The 19,620-nt window shown below is 32.0% G+C and overlaps 1 protein-coding gene across 1 annotated transcript in view; it reads left to right on the forward strand.

Annotated features, from left to right (window-relative positions):
- ACAP2 (ArfGAP with coiled-coil, ankyrin repeat and PH domains 2) overlaps positions 1–19,620 on the forward strand; it is a 140,732-nt gene that overhangs the window by 101,853 nt on the left and 19,259 nt on the right. The window contains exons 10-15 of the mRNA XM_008061925.2: positions 1,994–2,106; positions 10,566–10,617; positions 12,119–12,219; positions 12,806–12,911; positions 17,631–17,839; positions 18,186–18,255. Coding sequence (XP_008060116.1) covers positions 1,994–2,106; positions 10,566–10,617; positions 12,119–12,219; positions 12,806–12,911; positions 17,631–17,839; positions 18,186–18,255 — 651 coding nt within the window. The remainder of the gene's footprint in view (positions 1–1,993; positions 2,107–10,565; positions 10,618–12,118; positions 12,220–12,805; positions 12,912–17,630; positions 17,840–18,185; positions 18,256–19,620) is intronic.

Here is a 19,620-nt window from a genome sequence, read left to right on the forward strand (position 1 = left end):
TCACTGTTCCCTTCTGTGATATTAGGATAAACTAGATTTTTCCATATTGATTTTGTAACCAGTAATCTTGCTATGCTCTCTTTTAATACTAATTTATTTCTGGATCCTTCTTCCTGTAATTTTTGTTTGTTATTTTGTTGACTAGGACCTTTATAATCGTAAATGGAAGTGGCAATAACTATTTTTCTTGTCTTGTCTTCAGTTTTTTGTCTTTCTTGTTATGTCTGCAAAAGGAAAGTATCTGTTAGATTCCTTTTATTGTCCAACCTTGGTTTTGCCTTCTGTTCCCTGAGCTCCACACCAAAGCCCAAATTCTACCGATAAGCAAACGCCCTTGAGAGCAAGGGCTCATCTCTTTGGCTTCCAATTTTCCCTCAGTCTTTTGCCTTTGAGTATTCTTTTCTTACTTGTCAGATTTTCAGTGTATTTTAAAAGATCTAACAGCACGTATTTCATTCAACATTTACTAACATTATGGACTCTGTGACATTTTAAGTACTATAAATATTATTTGATATTAATAGTAAGTAAATTGAAGTCTTAATTTATCTCAAGAAACATAGTTGTAAATTAGAGAAACGGTTGTAATACATTGCACTTTCAAGGAAGTCTTATTTTATGTTTTAAGTAGCATCGAGGTTATTAAAAAACTGCAGATGTTGCGAAATGAAACCTGTAGAATGTTAATAAAGTCAATTATAGCTATTGCTCACATAATCCTATCTGCATAATTAAACAAATTGTAACCTCAAATAAAAGTTAAATGAGAGAATTAATGTTTCCCTGATTTTTTTTCCAACAGCAAAAAAAGAAATGTAGTATTTAATTTACAGTTCCTGCTTTTATTTAATTACTTTGGATTATCATGTCTTCTTTATGGTTAAAGTTTAAAAGGTGTCAGAAGAGGTTTTTTATTAAATTCTGAATTCAGTCTATTTTCTTTTCCTATCTTTGCAGACTCTTAAATTTGGAAGGCCCTGAAGTTTATTCTTACTCTGTTTCCTGTCCAGTGCAGGCCCCCATATCTCAGTAGCCTTTACCAAAATGTTTCTCAATACAGGAAGTTTACTACTCTCTAGTAGTAATGTTCTGATTTTAAGCATTGGTCCAGGAGTAATTTTGAAAGTTATGAGATTGGTTTTTAGAGTTTTAAATTTGCTAATGCCAACAACCTAGCAGTTTTGTTCAAAAAACTTTGGACGTATGTTAAAAATATTTTAAATATTGGATTTCTGCTTTCCAAACTTTATAAATCCTTGGAGGAAAATTGAAAGTTTAAATTGCATTCAAGTGAAGACTTGAATTATTAGAGTAATGGAAGACTGAGTAATTTCATAGTCATCATAAAAAAATGAGTTCAAACAGTACTTCAAACTGTGGACAAAGATCTTTTTCCTTTGGAAATCAAATTTTATTTTAGGAATAAAATGGTCTAGATCCCTTAGTCTATTTCTGAACTTCCCAAATAGTGGAGCTATTGCTCCTATCACATTAGAAAATTCCACAGTAGTAATATATTTAGAAAATAGTGGTAGATTTAAATAATCCCAATTAACTATATTCATGTGACTTGAAAAAAACTAACACATATCACCAAAAAATATTTTGATAAAACAAAATCACTTTAAACATAATGCCACGTTTACTGTTGAGTTGTTTCCTTTGTCTATTTGGGTACATCTTATTTTGTGCTTTTAATCACAATGCAGATACAATTTACATTGTCTTCTATTTTGTAGTATATTCTATATAATAATCTGTTTTGTGTTATCATTATAAATATTACATAATAGTTCACTGAATTGAAATACTTGAATATGTTGAAGTATTCCTATATTTAGTGATCACTTAGGACTCCTTCCTTTTTCTTATAAATATTGTGGTTGTAAATACAAAGCTTTTCTTCCTTCTGAACTTTTTCCGTAGGATACATTTGTTGCCTAGAGAACTTAGTCAAGTCAATATGAACTTTTTTATATGTTATTTTGTCTAGGATTTCTCCAGTGATGATTCTAAATTAGAATATAATGTAGATGCTGCAAATGGCATTGTTATGGAAGGATATCTGTTCAAACGAGCCAGCAATGCCTTCAAAACTTGGAACAGGTAATATATTTCAAATACTAGTCTTGGTCTTTCCATAGTTGTGGTTTTCTGACTTTCTCTGTAATATAGCAACTCTCCCCTTCATAGTTCTTTAAGTTCTGTAAATTCCCCAAAAGCCTTCCTAAACCCAATCCACTGAAGAAAAGATACCCTTAGAAGCAGATGAAAAATGAAAACATTTACTCTAAATTATAAAATTTAAGCAAGACTTAAATGAAGAAGCAAGGAGAATTTTTATAATGCTTGGTCTGTAGTGACTAGATCATTACAATCAATAAATTTTGAATATGATCTTCCTCCTATGCTTGTTATAAAGTAGATTTAAACACAAATTACAAGTTGAATATGATAGATAAATAGGACAAGTGACCTTTTTTCTTTTGGTTTTTCCTCTATATTATGTTTATGTAAATTTTTGCTTAGTGTTTGCTTATAAATCTTTCCTTATTTTCTTTTTTCCTCTCTCCCCTTTGTGAACAAAATGCTTATGTATCTTTAAGCTAAGTGATCCTGATCTGATCTTTTGATCTTTAATTAAACTTTAATTAAACAAGAGTTACAGGATATGAAAATTTTTCCACATGTGAAGTTGTGGCAGCTGATGATCCTTTATTTTACAACTTGATGGCTACAAAAACTTTGAATTTTTGCCAAATGAATTTTGACAAAATATAAATTCAGTAAATATCTCTTAAAAAAAATAAATGTTTTGGCCGAGGGTGATGGTAGTTCAAGCCTGTAATCCCAGCACTTTGGAAGGCCGAGGTGCAGGGATTGCCTGAGTCCACCGGTTTGAGAACAGCCTGGGCAACTTGGCAAGACCTCATCTCTACAATAAATCAAAAATAGCCAGGCGCGGTAGTGCGCGTAGTTCCAGCTAACCGGGAGCGGCCACTGTACTCCAGTCTGGGTAACAGAGTGAGACTCCAACTCAAAAAAAAAAAAAATTTAGCTGGGAGTGGTAGTGTGCACCTGTAGTTCCGGCTACTTGGAAGGCTGAGGCGGAAGAATCACTGGAGCCCAGCAGGTCGTTGCTGGGGTGACCGTGAGCGTACCACTGCACTCCAGCCTGGGCGCCAGAGTGAGACTCCAACTCTAAATAAATAAATAAATAATAAAAAGAATAACTTTATAAAACATTTCATTGTATTTTCCTGTATATCAATATAATAAAATGAAATAACTTAAAACATTAAAGTATCATAAAAAGAGATTGGTTGTCTTAGGCTGATCCTTCTGAGTATCAGTGATTAATCTTTTATTCAAGGATACCTCTATTTTTGCATATAAATAAATAAAAATGAAAAGAAAGTCATAATTCTATAATAATTGAGAGTAGCATTTGGATTATGGTTTGCTTTTATATTAGTAATTACAATATGTATATTTTATTACTTGAACAGAATATCAGTTCATCTAATGATAAAGAAGGTTGTTTTTATTTTTAAAAATGGACATTAGTAAAATAAATACAATTTTCTGGTAAGTTAAATTTAGTATATATTTTTGTTCATTTAAATGGAAACATTGAATGCTTTCTTGAAATGGGTTCCTAGTGTACTTATTTTTTTATTTCTTGGTGTTGAGGTTACATAGAAAAAACTATCACTAACATTTCCAACATCATTGATTTATTGAGCATTTCCCTAGTGTTTGATATTGCCAGATGCTTAAATGGTACATGGTTTGTTTTATTCAAAGTAATGTTATTGGACCTGAGAGTGAATATAAACTGGAAAGAATAATGATTATATTTGATTTTAAACCTCTCTGCATTATAGAAAACTTTAAAAATAATACATGAATATAGGAAGACCAACTAAAGTGGTCTGGTTATCTAGTTAAAAATAACATTTCTAGCTATTATAAAGTGAAAATGAAAATTTAAAATTATGTTTTGTAAATTCTAAAAATTAAGACAATAATCTCTTAAGCCTTTCCTGGCAAATTTCTGTAGCCAGAGTAGAAATTGAAGAAAAATAGTATGACTGGTGAATCTTTACAATAAATAAAGATTGCTTGACCAATATGGTTTCATGATATAATATCAGAGCTGAATTTTAACTTTCAAATTTCAAAACAACCTACCTAAAGTTTAACAAAGTGAAAATACAATAAATCCATAGAAACATACCATTATGTTAAGAAGAAAAGAAATGAACTTCTGTTGACTACTCCAGTGAGAAGTGTTCTCAAGACTTCAAAATGAAGCACAGTAAGTGTTAGTGGAAAATTGCACTGCCATTTAGGACAGTAGAAGAAAATTAATTTTGATTTAAGCATGGACCTTTTTGTTATTAATTATTTTATGCATTGTATTAATTGGCATAGATAAAATGCAACTAAAATCAAGTAGAGAATAATGGTTAAATTTTCACTTGTAGACATGTTACCATTTGCAAAATGAAGAAAAAAAGCCTTTGGAGATGCTATCTATACCTAGTGAGATGGCATTTATCTATTAGAATCATAGATGTAGTTCAACACCCTACTTTTCAGTAGAGAAAAAATGGAGCTTCAAAGAGATAGTCACTCTTTCAGGGTCACACAACTGATTTGTGAAAAAATTGAGGTACAATACCTGGAACTCTGAACTCTTACTCAGATATCCTTTGGCATTTTCCAATCTGTTTTTTAATAAAACAAAATATAGTTTCAACATTAAAAAACTTTTTAAAAATCTTTCTCATACATTTATATTAATAGAAAAAAATTTAGATAGCAAATTAATTTCATTTTTACATGCTTTTAGGGAATATTTTCATGAAAACAGTAGTTAAAAGTAGACTTGGAAAATAATATGATATAATATTGTATAAAAACCCTTCAAAAATAAAACAAAAATCAAAACCTTGTAGCACAAGTCTTATTCTCTAGGTTATAGGTAAGGAACTATATAAAAGGGAAGAAAGAAGAGTAATCTTTTAAATGTTATTTAGAATTTTCTTCTGCTTTTTAATATTTTAAAATTTATAATGTATCTACATTTCTTAAATTTAGTTTTTTGAAATCTAATGTTAGAAAATACTTGCAGTAAATTCCCCTTCCCCATGTTCGACTTTAGAGTGCCCTACTTCTCTGATTAGTTCTGTTCAGCTTAATTTAATGTATTTTACTGGACTCTGAGTAAAAGACTGAGTATTTGTAATATTTGTGCCTTCAAAAAATCCAGCTATTCACATATGAAGATTTTTCTGCCCACTGCTCACAGATTTTTTTTAGATTGTTTATGGATTAGTTCTTGGGTATATTTTTTTGTTGTAGTCACCATAAGGTGCTAATCATATGATATATTTGCCAATGCTTACACTTTTATAGAATTATGACATATAATATTTTCAAAATCAACATTTTTAAAAGACCACTTTCCTGAGGGAAATTTGAGTGTGGCTAAGAATTCCCAAATAGTTTTAAAACCTTTTCTCATGCTTCATAAATTAAAAGTTTATTTTATTTTATGTTTATTATTACTTTTTTGATTCAAAGTCTCACTCCTTCGTCCAGGCTGGAATGCAGTGGCATGCTCGCAGCTCACTGCAGCCTCCTAGAAACTGGAATTACAGACACGAGCCATCATACCCGGTTAATTTTTTGATTTTTTTTGTAGAGATGAGGTCTCACTATGTTGCCTAGGCTTGTCTTGAATTCCTGGGCTCAAGCTATTCTCTTGTCTTGGTCTCCCAAAGTGCTGGTATTACAGATTTAAGCCACTGTGCCCGACCTACAAGTTCATTTTAAAAACTTTACCCTAAAATCTGAAGTTTAACTGAATAGACAATATTTTGTATGATGTGATTGAAATAGCATAAAGAGTGAAAAGTTTTATCTTAGATGGACTGTTGAGCTTATTTCTGATTGGTTTCAGATTTGAAGTTTGTAGTATCTCAGAATTTTGTGAGTCTATAATATATAGTTTCCTGAAGACACGTATGGGGAATTCTACCACAGTAATTTTTCCTTTTCAGGTTATTTTCTCAGCATGGCAGTTTCCTTTCAGGAACAAATTAGTGGGTTACTAGAACCTATATTTCTCTTTTGTTATAATAAATTTAGAAAAGAATGAACAGGGAATATAAATATTAGCATAATTTATTTAGGAATAACTTGGGAAAACTGACCAAGAAACTGAATAATTACTTGCTATGCTCGGTCTTTACTGAACTAGAAAATTAAAAGTATAAAATGTATTATAGAGTTTTTTAAAGCAAAGTGTTCTATAGGCTGCTGGTACAGATATAAATGTTTTGTTTTTATTGGCCTTTTGTTTTGATATAAGTATATATGTAGATTAAAGATGAATCCTATTTATATGTGGGAGAAAGGTTTATTTGGCTATTATTTTATGATCTGTGAAATTTTTAATTTAGTGATACCACTTTCCTTATGAAAACTTTTCGTTTGTCTCAGGTTTATATAGATAATACCTACAGTGATTATTTCCCTTAATTTTAGGAGCAGCTTATTAAGACAAGGTGAAGTACTGTTTGTGTTTTATATTCATGACCATAGAGCCAGAAAATAATAGTAGAGGTATGCCCAAGTATTTTAAGTCCTACCAGAACTTACAACATAATACTTGAATAAATTTTTAAATATTTCTGATATATTAGTGTTTCAGATTCTTAAAAGTTGGAATTAATGATACAAATGCATATATGTATAATAAGTAAATAAAATGCAACAGACACTTTTGACTATATTGTTAGGTTCAGAGCTTTAGCTTGTTCCTTAATTCTTGCTTTGTTTTGTATCATGCTAGTCCTTTGCTTATTTTGCACATTTTCATTTTCATTCTTTACCTTACCACCTTTCCCTTATGTTTTAATCCTGCCCCATTTTTTCACATGACAGGAAAAAGCCCGATCATATCAGGTACCAAATGGCTTCCTTCCCTTTACCCTCTTCTTACTCCAGTTTCCTTTTTGGCACGAGTAAGCTCATAATTAACCTGCATTTCAGTTGGATTACTTGCAATGGATAAAAAGTCTCTTTATGTTTCAAATTAGGAAGAAGATATAAATATTTTGTGTATGCAGTGGAATTTTACCTTTTAATTGCTAATTTTCTCAGTTTGTTTTGATTTTGAACATTTGATTTGTTTGTAATTACCCAAAGACAAAAGTTGAGTAATATCTTAATATAAAATATAATCTTAAAGTAATATCTTAATATCTTATATATGTGTATGTATATATCTATATCTGTATCTGTGTATATTTAATTTTTTTTTTTTGAGTCAGGGTCTCACTCTATTCCCCAGGTTAGAGTGCAGTGGCATAATCATGACTCACGCATACTTGAACTCCTGGACTCAAGCATTCCTCCCACTTTGGCCTTCCAAAGTGCTGGGAGTTTTGACCTTCCAAAGTGCCGGGATTTTTTTTTAAGGGAAATAAGCTAGTAAACTCTTTTTTAACAATTTGAGCAGGGACTAGGATTAGTTCTTTGGTAGAACTGTATTAATCATGTTGAAAGATTACATTGTCAGTTCCTAGGCTTTTTTTGTTTTTACCATTTATTTTCCTTGGAAAAAAATAAATTAAATTTGAAATAAAGGAGCATACATGTTTAAGCTTTTAATTTTATCAAATGTTTACCTGTTTGGCAACTTTATGAATAAGTAACTGAACTCATCATTTGTATAGTTTTAGTGATAAAACTTATGGAGATTTAGAAGTTTGACTTTTACCCATGTTCTTGATTTCTAGTGCCGTTTTGAGGCTAGAGATCAAACATAGTAAAAGATATTCGATTTTTTAAAATTTTATATATTTTTTCTTTTCTACCCAAATTTTGTCACCTGGAAGCTCTCATTGGTATGTGAAAATTAATAATATTTAATTATAAATTTAATATTTATAAATATTACAGTATGCTTAAATTATAATATTAAAAATTAATAAATTTTTATTGTTATTTCAATTTGAGGTAGATTTAAAGTGGTGTCTGTCTTTGAATGAAGCAAGAATTTTTTTCTATTTTAAAAGTTCTTATATTTAGAATTTGTAGTCAGGACTGAGTCTTATAGAATAAATACTTTCCAAAGTTTGCCTCTTTGGATTTAATTACTATTTTATTACTTTCAAATTACAGATAACAAGTGCTTAAAATATTAAGTAATTTTTCTTTATTCCATAGGTATGACCTGTTTGTAAATCTTATTTTCCCTTATCTTTTTTTTTTTTTTGAGTTGGAGTCTCACTCTGTTGTCCAGACTGGAGTACAGTGGCCACTCCCGGCCACCGCAGCCTCGCCTCTGGGCACCACAATCCTTCCACCTCAGCCTTCCAAGTAGCTGAAACTACAGGCGCGCGCTACTACACCCGGCTAATTTTTGATTTATTGTAGAGATGAGGTCTTGCCAAGTTGGCCAGGCGGGTCTCGAACCCCCAGGCTCAGGCAATCTACTCACCTCAATCTCCCAAAGGCGCGGGATTACAGGCTGAGCCACCAAGCCCGGCTTTCCCTTTTCTCAGAAATGTTAATAATAACTAGGACTATTCTATAGGAAGAATTAAAAATCATTCTATTTTGCTTACCTGATTAAAGTTTTGGTTAATGTTAGATGAGTATAGTTAGCTTTTTAAATTTATAATAGCATTGGAGGGGAGATAGGGTTATAAGACATACAGATCTTAGTAATTCAAAAATTTTTTTCTACCTAGGATATATTATATGACTTTCTTTCTTTAGGAAACATAAAATTGTCTTTCCTGAGTGTATAATAACTATGTGAGTACGTCATTCAAAAGCAGATAAATGGCAGAGGAACTGGGTTTCAGAAATATGTATGATGTGTCTAGTTTATAATCAGAGAGATTGGTCCCTGAGGAAAAAAAACCATAAGTTTTTATCTAGCATTTGTTTTTATTATTTAAAGGATATTGTCCTAAAATGCAGCAGATAAAAAGAAATTTAGTTTTTGAAGACCTCAGAAGCATGAAAAGTTTACATGATTATATGGAGCTTTTTCATTGTTCAATCAAACTCTTTGTAGCTTTCATCAAATTATATAATATTAGATTACTATGATATAATACATGAATTTTATTAATATAGTTCACCTTACTTCAGCCAATTTTAAAAAAAGCAAACAAACACTTTAATGAGTATCAGAGATTGTTTCCATTGCATGTCATCCCATGTGGCAGGGTTGCACCATTTTGTTTGTTTGTAGGTATTTACTTTAATATTTCTAACCAACTATCTGTCCGAAAGCAAAGAAACCCAGAAGTTCTTCCTTTTCTAGCTTGCCTCTTGATGATTTGCATTTAGAGGCAACCCACCTCGTTTTATCTAGATGCTTATTTAACAAATCTCTCTATTTTAATGATAAGCGGGATTCCTTTCTAAGTGGCAAGAAACCTAACAGTAAAAGGCTTAAAAATGGGAAAACATCTCCCAAACATGAGATAAGAACAACTTTGGAGAATTAATTTAATTTTTAAAAAATAGAAACTCTAAATATGTCTAAATGCAATTTCTAGTGCTTTGTTTTAATGTCAATGAAAAGGTAGAATCTCTATCTGCTAATTAATTAATAACTAATATTTACAATAGTAATCATCTCATTTGAAACTAATTTTAAAATAATGACTCAAATATTGTTTTACCTTTCATGCTTGATGAGACGTTTTGCTTTCTTTTATGAATGGCTTTTGGCTGTGAACTTTTTTTTTTTTTTAATAAAGTCTTTAGGTCTTTTATTGTTTCAATAAATTAGAATTAGTAAATATACCATACGTAAGTTAGCTGTTTCTTCTAAAAGAAGATTGCAAGTAAACTGTTTGCCTAATAATTTACACTAATGAGCAAAACCATATAAGTAGTTGAGTGAATCATTTGTAATAACTTTGATTATTTTGCTAAGAAATATTTTATATGAAAGTAAGTCCAAGTTATTTTGTGATCATCTCCTGCTAGATGTCAGTTCTAAAATGCTTAATTTTCTATTTTGCTTATCAATACTTATTGGATTATCTGCTGAAAGGTAGAAAATGAAGCACAGTTTATTTCAGTGTTTTACTGCATTACAAGTGGATACTTTTATTTACAATATAAATTTATTTCACTTTTATAGGAAAGATCATTATTTGGGGGGAGAGATTTCAGTTATTTTTGAGGACCCTCAAAAAACTATAAATTTTACTTTAAGACAGTTATTATTTGGTGATAGCATAAAGCCTAATGGCTTTGTTGGGATACAAATTTATGACATAAAATGAATCAAAATATAGTAATCTTATTTTCCTATTCTGCGGTTTTTAAAATGTTTGTTCTTTACTTTGAGTAGTTATTCCATACTGGAATCAGTTTATGTAAAACCAAACAACACAGTGTACCTCGAAAAACATAATTACCACAATCTGATTTCCAGTGCTTTCCCAAATATTTTATTTCTAACAACAGTGGAAGTAAATTATGTTTATGAAAACTTAATCTATTTTGTATTTATTTAGACGCTGGTTTTCAATACAGAACAATCAGTTGGTTTACCAGAAAAAGTTTAAGGTAGGTGCTTTGTTAAGTAATTAAGTGAAAACCCAGTGAGTTCCCAATTTTAGTTCTTTATCTGTTTGTCTTAGTAAACAAGGAAGTCCATAAATATTCATGTTTGCAAAATTACCATAATTATTGTTTATTTTCTGTTTGAGCATGTATAAGAGGACTTGAGTAGAAAACATCAACAGTTAAACATTAAAAGCAGAGTGGTTTTGAATCCTGAATTCTTAATTCCTACCTTTGAAGTGAATTTTCCTGTGACCCTGGATTATTACTTTTAAAAGTATTTTGGTAGCTTTTTATTGTTATACATATTAGTTGTACATATTTTGGGGTACATGTGATCTTTTGATCCAGTGTACAATGTGCAGTAATAAAATGGGTAATCAGAGTATTCATCACCTTAGATATTTATATTTCTGTGTGTTGGGAACATTACAAATCTCTCCTAGCTATTTTGAAATATACAATATACTTTTCTTTCTTCTTCCTTTTTTTTTTTTTTTTTTTTGGTCTAGTTGTGTGACAGGAATAACACTACCATTTCACAGAACTATTTTGAGGCTAAAAGAGAAGGTGACTATTAAGAAATATTACTTTAGGACCAAAGATGATAATATAGAAAGGTTAAAAATGACATTAATTGTAATGTAAGCTCAATGAAATTTAAATAGAACCCCTACATTTGTTAATATTTTTCCTGAACCTTATTGTAAGGGTGAGGAAGTTTTATTTATTAGAAAGGCATACTGGGATTATATGTGACTTGAGAATAGTAAAAACAATTAGAAGAAAGAATCATGAGTTAATTGATGACTTGCTTTTTACCTAGTTATCCTTTATGGATAATATTCTTTCTATAACCTGCAAACTTCAAATGTTCATTTTACTTTTGAGATGACACAGTATGAAATTTTACTTGCTAGATTCTATGGTAGCAGATTTGTTTTACACTAGCTTTTTAATCTAGCTAATTAGTTCTTTGGTTTCTTCTAGTCTGATAAAATTGGTTTCAAGTTTTTATTTGTATTACAGGTAGTGGAAAATGATAACTTTTCTCATTTTCTTAGGTGTTTTAAGGAGGAGTTATAGCTTCTTATCTTTCTTTGAGGTATTTAAAACTTGACTGATTAAAACATTCTCTTTTGGAGGAAAGCAGCTTTTATTATATGTGAGTAGGGACCAGGAGAATAATGAATATGGGAGAAAATCCACAGAGAGCTAACATTTATTGAGCATCTACTAAATATTGGATATTGGATCAAGGTCTTCATGTAAACTATTTTACTTAATCCATATATAATAATTTTATGAGACAGATAAAACTATTAACAGAACAGTTACCTTTATTTTATATCTATGTTGGTAACCCATATCTGTATCAAAAATAAGAGAATATAAATCTTTAACATTAGACAAGTTATTCCAAGCACTGTTTTTAAGTATGTTATTGGTAGTGGCATTTAAAACCTAAATTGCTAAATATGGAAATTTTGTATCCTTATTGTAGGATAATCCCACTGTAGTAGTTGAAGATCTCAGGCTCTGCACAGTGAAACACTGTGAAGACATAGAGCGACGATTCTGCTTTGAGGTGGTCTCTCCAACAAAGTAAGTGGTCCTAAAGAATCTGAATTGCTTTTATGTTTTTGTAGTTTATCTTTAAAAGTTTTCCAGAGAAGAGAAATTTACTTTAGACTGTGGTTATCTGTGCTAAAGAAGGAAAAAGTATTTTAAAAAATGTTTCAATTATGTTAGATACTTATGTAACTTCTACTTGTGTATCACATTCTTTAAATTCCATAAAGCTTATTTATATGTCCCTATGAAAACTTTTTAGCTATTATGATAATGAATTGAAATCATATAAGATGAGTTTCTTTGGAAATTATCATTTTATATTTGTACCCAATAGAAAAAAAAATGAGTATTATGTTTATATGGTAAATTTAAAGACTTTGATTTTTTTTAATGTGCATAAATGAATTCTTTGTTTTTAAGAGTTAATTTATTTCATTGGCACTTTTGTTTCTTCATACATACTTTGTCCTAAAGACAAAACATAAAGCCTTTTCTCAACTTAAATTATAACTTTTTGCTAGAAATTATTAAATAGAAAAATGAACAAAAATATAACACTTTTTTTTTTTTGACATTAATTTAGTGTCTGAGAAAACAATGTGTTATTTCCTTTCAGAAGTTGTATGCTCCAGGCAGATTCTGAAAAGTTGCGTCAGGCATGGATTAAGGCTGTTCAGACCAGTATTGCTACTGCGTATAGAGAGAAGGGTGATGAATCAGAGGTTAGTAGAGGTATTAGCAATATCAAATGATATATTCCCAAAAGTTCTTAATTTTAGTTGTAGCATTATATGATTATGACATCTTTTTTTAATGCAGGATGATTTTATATACTTAAATGAGTTTTATTTTTAAAATCTGGGTTTAATTGTTCTTGTTTATTTCTCTTGATTTCTGCTTATTTCAATATTTGAATATATGCTTATTTTAATACTTGAATATATGTCTCAGAATAGGGTAAGATATTTCAATGTTACTATCTTTCCCCAAAATTTTGTGCCATTTTAGTTAATTAGAAAATAAAATGATAATCATGAATGTTTTTAAAAACTGAGTAAAAGTACAAAAGGAAAATGTAATATTATATCTAAGTTGAAGGTCCCCTGAAGAAGATAAGCTAAATCTTGGGTCATAGTCTGACTTCAGCTTCCCAAATCTTGAAAAATGGAACTCCATCCTTTTGGGTCATCTAGCATAGGCTTAGTGATAGATAATTGTCAGGAATATGGTTAGGGGAATGAATTGCTCTCTGAATTGTATTTCAGAGTGTACCATGGCCAACTTTCAGCTCTTGAGAGTAGATCAAAGCAGAACCCTTTCCAAGCAGGAAATGCAGATACTCACTTGATCTAAGTGACAAGGCATAGAGAGGAAAGTAGGAATTTCATTAGTAGCCAAGTTCATCTATGCATTGTTGGATACAAGGGATGGGAACACTGACAAACAGCATGTTGACAAAGATAGTCTTCAATTTGCCTGTCTCTGGAATCACTCTTCTCCAATCTGGACCACTTGCCCCCTAAACCTGCAGCATAGTCATTAGTTTGGGATTGCCTTACATGATTATTTTTGGAGATTCTTTTCTTTCTTGCATCCCATATCTTTCTCCTTCTTAAGAAAAACTTCAGTAATTTTTTCAGTAGCTTCCTGCAAATGAGGCATTTGTGATTCTATTCATGCCTGTCTGAAAATGTCTTTATTCTATCCGTATATTTGATTGCTAGTTCACCTGGGCAAGATTTTTAGATTGGAAGTAATCTTAAGAATATAATTTTGTTTGTCTTTTTAGTTTCCGGTTTTGCTCTGGGAGCTTTTCTTATTACAGTAAGTCCCCTATATATTAACAAGTTCCATCCTAAGAGCATGTTTGTAAGTTCAACAAAGTTTGCCTAGGTACCCAACTAACACAGTTGACTGTACAGTACCAGCTATGTCACCCCAGTTTTTATTTTTTTGAGTCGGTGTCTCACTCTCCCAGGCTGGAGTGCAGTGGCATACCGCTGCTTTTATACTTGCTTCCAAACATCCTGGGCTTGCAATAAAGGTACTGTACTCTATACAGTACTATACAGTAAAGAACACAAAAGCACAATCACTTGTAGAAGATGCACACACTTGACAATGTGTGCCAGACACGTGAACTAACCTATGTGATTGAACATGCAAACACATATTTGCGTCTTTGAAAGTTCACAACTTGAAGATTCATATGTAGGGGACTTTGTGTACTGTACTGATGTTTTGTATTTCTCCTCTGTAGTTTCTCTGTATTTTCTTTCTGGAATTTCTGGACTGGCATTATTATTTTTTGTGCATGTGTTTTCTTGCTCCACTTTCTGGGCAGTACTCTTAGTCAATCTTATAAGCCTTCTAGAAAGTATTTAATTTTCAAGAGTTCCTTTTTTGTTCTGAATGTTTGTAAATACAGACCTGTTCTTTTTTTCTTTGGATTTAGTGTTAGAGCTGTGGTTCTTAACCTTGACTGCACACTGTGATAGCACAGGGAGCTTAAAAAAAAATCCCAGTGCTTAGGTCCCACTCCAGAACAATTGAATGGAGTTGGGACCCAGGCATCAATATTTTAAAAAGCTTCCTAGGTGATTTCCATGAACAGCTAAGGTTGAGATTCTTTGTGTTAGAGGCTTTCTTTGGCTATCTGAATATCTGCTTATGATTGTAAGATAGAGACTAAAAACCTCTTTGGAAGCTCTGAGCTCATAGTTAGAACTTTATTCACTGTGAGCTTTGCCAAAACCTGGAAAATTTGTTGAGGAACAACCATAATCAGGATCTTTTTTGGAGTCCTTGTGACTGGTATGATTTCCCTGAGAAGACTTACTGATCTGCTGTTTAGCAATAAGATACTGGCTGGGAGCTAAATTCTAAGTACCTCGGCATACTTGTATATGTGTGTATATATATATATATATATATATATATATATATATATATATATATATATATATATATGGTTAATCCCCTGCCTTCTGCCTTTCAGATGAACCCCATTCAGAGACTCTCTGTTTTACTTCTCCAGAGAATAAACTTTCAGTCATCATGTTTATTTGTAGAGAGGTTTCCTAGTGGTATAGGATTGGGGAGGTGATGTGTGTGCTTTTTCAACAATCCTTGCTCCTGCTTTCATGAATGGATGTCCTGTTCAATGCTCTATTCCTTGAAATGGCTGGCCCAAGGTATGCTGTGTTAGTGTACTTAGCTTTCAGCTTCTCTAATTTGGTGCAAGAACCTTAGCATATAGAAAAAAATGGAAATGAATCAACATGATTTCTGTATTATTATACTAACATCCTTTTCCTATATCATAATTGTTTATGGGTTCATACTATCAAACGTGTTCTGGTAAAACAGATATGTGTTTTGTTTTGCTTTAATTTTGAAATAATCTCAAACTTTCAGGGAAATTTCAAGTACAGAATAAATAACCTTTCCCCCGAGCCATTTGAGAGTTACCAGCATGATGCCCTTCTTTAATGAGTACTTCCTACAACCTAGGACATTCTCCTGTATAATTGCAGTATAGCCACAAAGTCAAGAAATAAGTACTGATACATTACTACCACTGAATTCCTGAACAGCATTCAAGTTTTAGCAATTTTTTCACTAATGTGCTTTATGACAAGAGACCTAGCCCACAGATGTAAAAGCATAGACAGCATTTAGTTCTTATGTCTCTTTAGTCTCCTTCTGTCAGGAGTTCCTAGTCTTACCTTGACCTCTTGACCTTGATAGTTTTGAAAAGTATAGATGAATTATTTTGTGGATTGTAATTCAATTTTGGTTTGTCTGATGTTTATTCATGAGGTTATGTGTCTTTGACAGGAGTAGTACATAAATGATATTGTGTTCTTCATCCTCTCAGGGAGCACATTATTTTGATTTGTCTCATTGGTGTTGTTAACTTTGATCATTTGACTCATGTGGTGTGTGTCTTGCTAGGTTTCTCTACTGTAAAGTTAATCTTTTAACCTCTGTAGGTAATAAGTATTTTGTTGGGGAGGTACTTTGAGACTAACTTTTGGTGGAGAATGGTATCTGGAAACCAAAATAAGTTTATAATGTGTGTGTATACACATACACATTTAGATCTGTATTTCCTTATATATTTATCTATTTATATTGAAAACCATTGGTGTGCCTGTTGGTTATCTTCCGCTTTTATCTAACAGGATTTATTTTAGTTTTCTCCCTTTCCATATAAATGATTCCTTTCTCTGCAGTGAGAAATCTGGCTCCCATTTATCTTTAACATGTTTACTTATATGGTTGACCCCCCTGTAGGTACTATCCTCTCTCTGTTGCCAACATTCATGGCAACCTTGTCCTCCCAACTCTACATGGATGCCTTCATACCTGTCTCAGACTTTGATTATCTCACACTAGGTGACATTCCTGCTTACATGCCTTCTTCTCTTTTCTCAGGCTCTTATTTACCATACTGGGCGATCGCCCTATGCAGGCATGCTCCTTACCCTACTTGTGCTCCAACAACTTGCATCAGGTTATACCCATATGGGGGTACCTCACCCAGTTCATTCTGCTCTAGAATACTGTATCCTCACATATTCCTTGCACAGTCATATCTAATGACTATTGAAAAGAGTTTTCAGGAAGGGCAAGACAGAGTTAAATTATATTTCTATTAATTCTATACTAATATACTGGCTGGTTAAGCTTGGGATGTTTTTAAGCCAGAAGACATTCATAGACCACATATTTCATTGCTTAGGATCTGTGAACCCCATCTTTGTATTTGGTTATTAGGGCCATGTGTAGATAAGTGCTTATTAAATACTCTTTGTTATTAATATAGACTTTGCTGTGCACTTAAAAACTTATCTTTCTGTTTATCAGCCTTATTTTGCTTTTCTCTTGATTGACCTAATAACCCTTGAAATTTCAAAAATTATGTGTTCTATTTTTTATTCACTCTGTAATTATAATTATGCAGTTGAACTTTTCTTTGGTATTTAGCTACACAAGATCATAACTTTTCTAGTTATTCACTGCAGTAATTAAAATAACTTGCTTACAGTTTATTGAACACCTTGGAAAAGTGTGGTATCAGACAATAATATTTATTCTTGAGTCTTAATAATCTCAAATCTAGTCTCTTTGTCTCCCACTCTGGAAACTAGTGTTTCCCTTTCTCTCTGCTCATATCTTATACATATATTCACTGTGCCAGTTATTAGATATAATTTTAAATGTTTATATGTTTCTCCCCACTAGACTAAAAATTCATTGATGGAGAAACCTTTATCTTTTTATTCCTTGAATCTCAAGTGCATACAACAGTGCCTGGCTTATATCTGTAATGTCTTTAAGTGATTCATTGGAGGCTTTTGTTTGGAGCATGTAGCATGCAGCATAATATTGTAGTCTTCTTTTTGTTTTAAGCAAATAACTCTTAATTCTTTTAGAAGCTGGATAAGAAATCATCTCCATCCACAGGAAGCCTAGATTCTGGAAATGAGTCAAAAGAGAAATTACTGAAAGGAGAAAGTGCTCTACAGCGGGTTCAGTGTATCCCCGGCAATGCCAGCTGTTGTGACTGTGGTCTGGCAGACCCACGATGGGCCAGCATCAACTTGGGTATCACTTTGTGTATTGAGTGCTCTGGGATTCACCGGTGAGTGGGCATGCCCAGGACAAGAGACTTGTTTTGGAAAAGCACACACTGGAAATTATCATGTTCTTATTTGTTAGAGAGCCGCTTTTTACTTCCCTAATTTAACTACCAATTGGTATCTTTGTACTTTTTTTAAAAAGTAGATAAAATTCTGGTTTGTAAAGTGCCTTTGAGGGCTTTGGTTCACCATTCATTATTAACCAGAAGGTCTGTACCTAAATATGCGTGTTGAGGGCTAAATGAGAGACTGTGTCATATTAAAAGAAGAAAAATTTGTGTAAATATGGAAATAGAGTAGAGACTTGGTAGTTTTATATATTAATGCAGTCTCCTTTTTTCCACTTAGGAGTCTTGGGGTTCATTTTTCAAAAGTACGATCTTTAACTTTAGACACCTGGGAACCAGAACTTTTAAAGGTAAAATAAGTATTTGCATAAAAATATTTCACATTTTCACATAAAGGTGAAGATTTTTAGAATCTTGGTTTGCAAATTTATGAGTTCCTCATGTGAACAATGAACTAACTTGTATTTGGACCCCTCTGAAGCTATTCTGGCAAATCTGGTGTTTCCTAGTAGGTTTTTAAAATTGTTAAGCTTATATAGCACTCTTAACACCAAGTCAGTACACTCTTTAAGTAAACCAATGTTCCTACATTTTTGTGTTTTTTCAAAAAAATCTTAGATTCTGTGCCTTAATTTTGATCTTTTGTAAGTAGGTTCTTATTAAAACTAAAGGAGATATATTGCTGTAGTAAGCTTCATAATGGATTGGTATAGCTTTTGGCACCACTGGGTTGTTTTAGTGTAGGACCATTTGCTGGTTTAGCTTACTTTGTCAGGGTTGGAGTCATCAGACCAAGTCATCTTTTTCTTTTTGTGTCATAAATAATGTGAGACCACTGTTGGGTTTCTGTTAAGATTTACAAAATTCTTAATAGTTAGTAGTGTGTTCCTTTTAATTTCCACCATCTAGTTTACCATATTGTAGAGAGTAGCTTATTTTAAGGGTTGGAGTATACACCACATTTATTTCTGCCTGAAAATTGTGTTTTTAATGTGTTTTTATTTCAGTCCATAGTTAAACTGGTAAACTTGTCAATTATGCCAAAATTTTGCTTTGTGGAATTATTGTGTAAACATCTAAATAAAAGTGACAAAATTAACTCCTTAAGGTAGTGAGTGCCCTACTATGCAGATTCTACAAATTGTTATGAATTCAAAGGGAAGAAAGTTAGGGAATGAGGGACAAGAATCTAATTTCTACATCAGCTTTGTGTGTAGATAAGAATTCAGTAGATTCAGTTTAGAAAATTTGGTTGAAACACATCTCTCTGATGCATTTAAAAAACATGACTGAGGCCAGGTCCAGTGGCTCACACCTGTAATCCCCGCACTTTGGGAGGCTGAGGCAAGAGGACTGCTTGAACCCAGGAGTTTGAGACCACCCTGGCTAAAATAGTGAGACCTTGGCTCCACAAAAACAAAACTAAACAATTATCTGGACATAGTGGCAAATGCCTGTAGTCTCAGCTGCTCAGGAGACTGAGATGGAAGGATTGCCTAAGCCCAGGAGGTTGAGGCTGCAAGAGCTGTGATTGTGCCGTTGCACTCCAGCCTAGGTGACAGATTGAGATCCCAACTAAAAAACAAACAAACAAAAAAAAAGACATACCTTTAAATAAAATATTTTGAAACTCTTATATACAAATTATAAGGAGAAAATAGTTTATTTTAATTTTGAGTTATTTAAAACTTTATTTGTCTGACCTTAGGCTTCTT

The sequence above is a fragment of the Carlito syrichta genome, unplaced genomic scaffold (genome assembly GCF_000164805.1).
Source record: "Carlito syrichta isolate Samal-C Ts95f unplaced genomic scaffold, Tarsius_syrichta-2.0.1 Scaffold305641, whole genome shotgun sequence".
NCBI classification, from domain to species: Eukaryota; Metazoa; Chordata; class Mammalia; order Primates; family Tarsiidae; genus Carlito; species Carlito syrichta.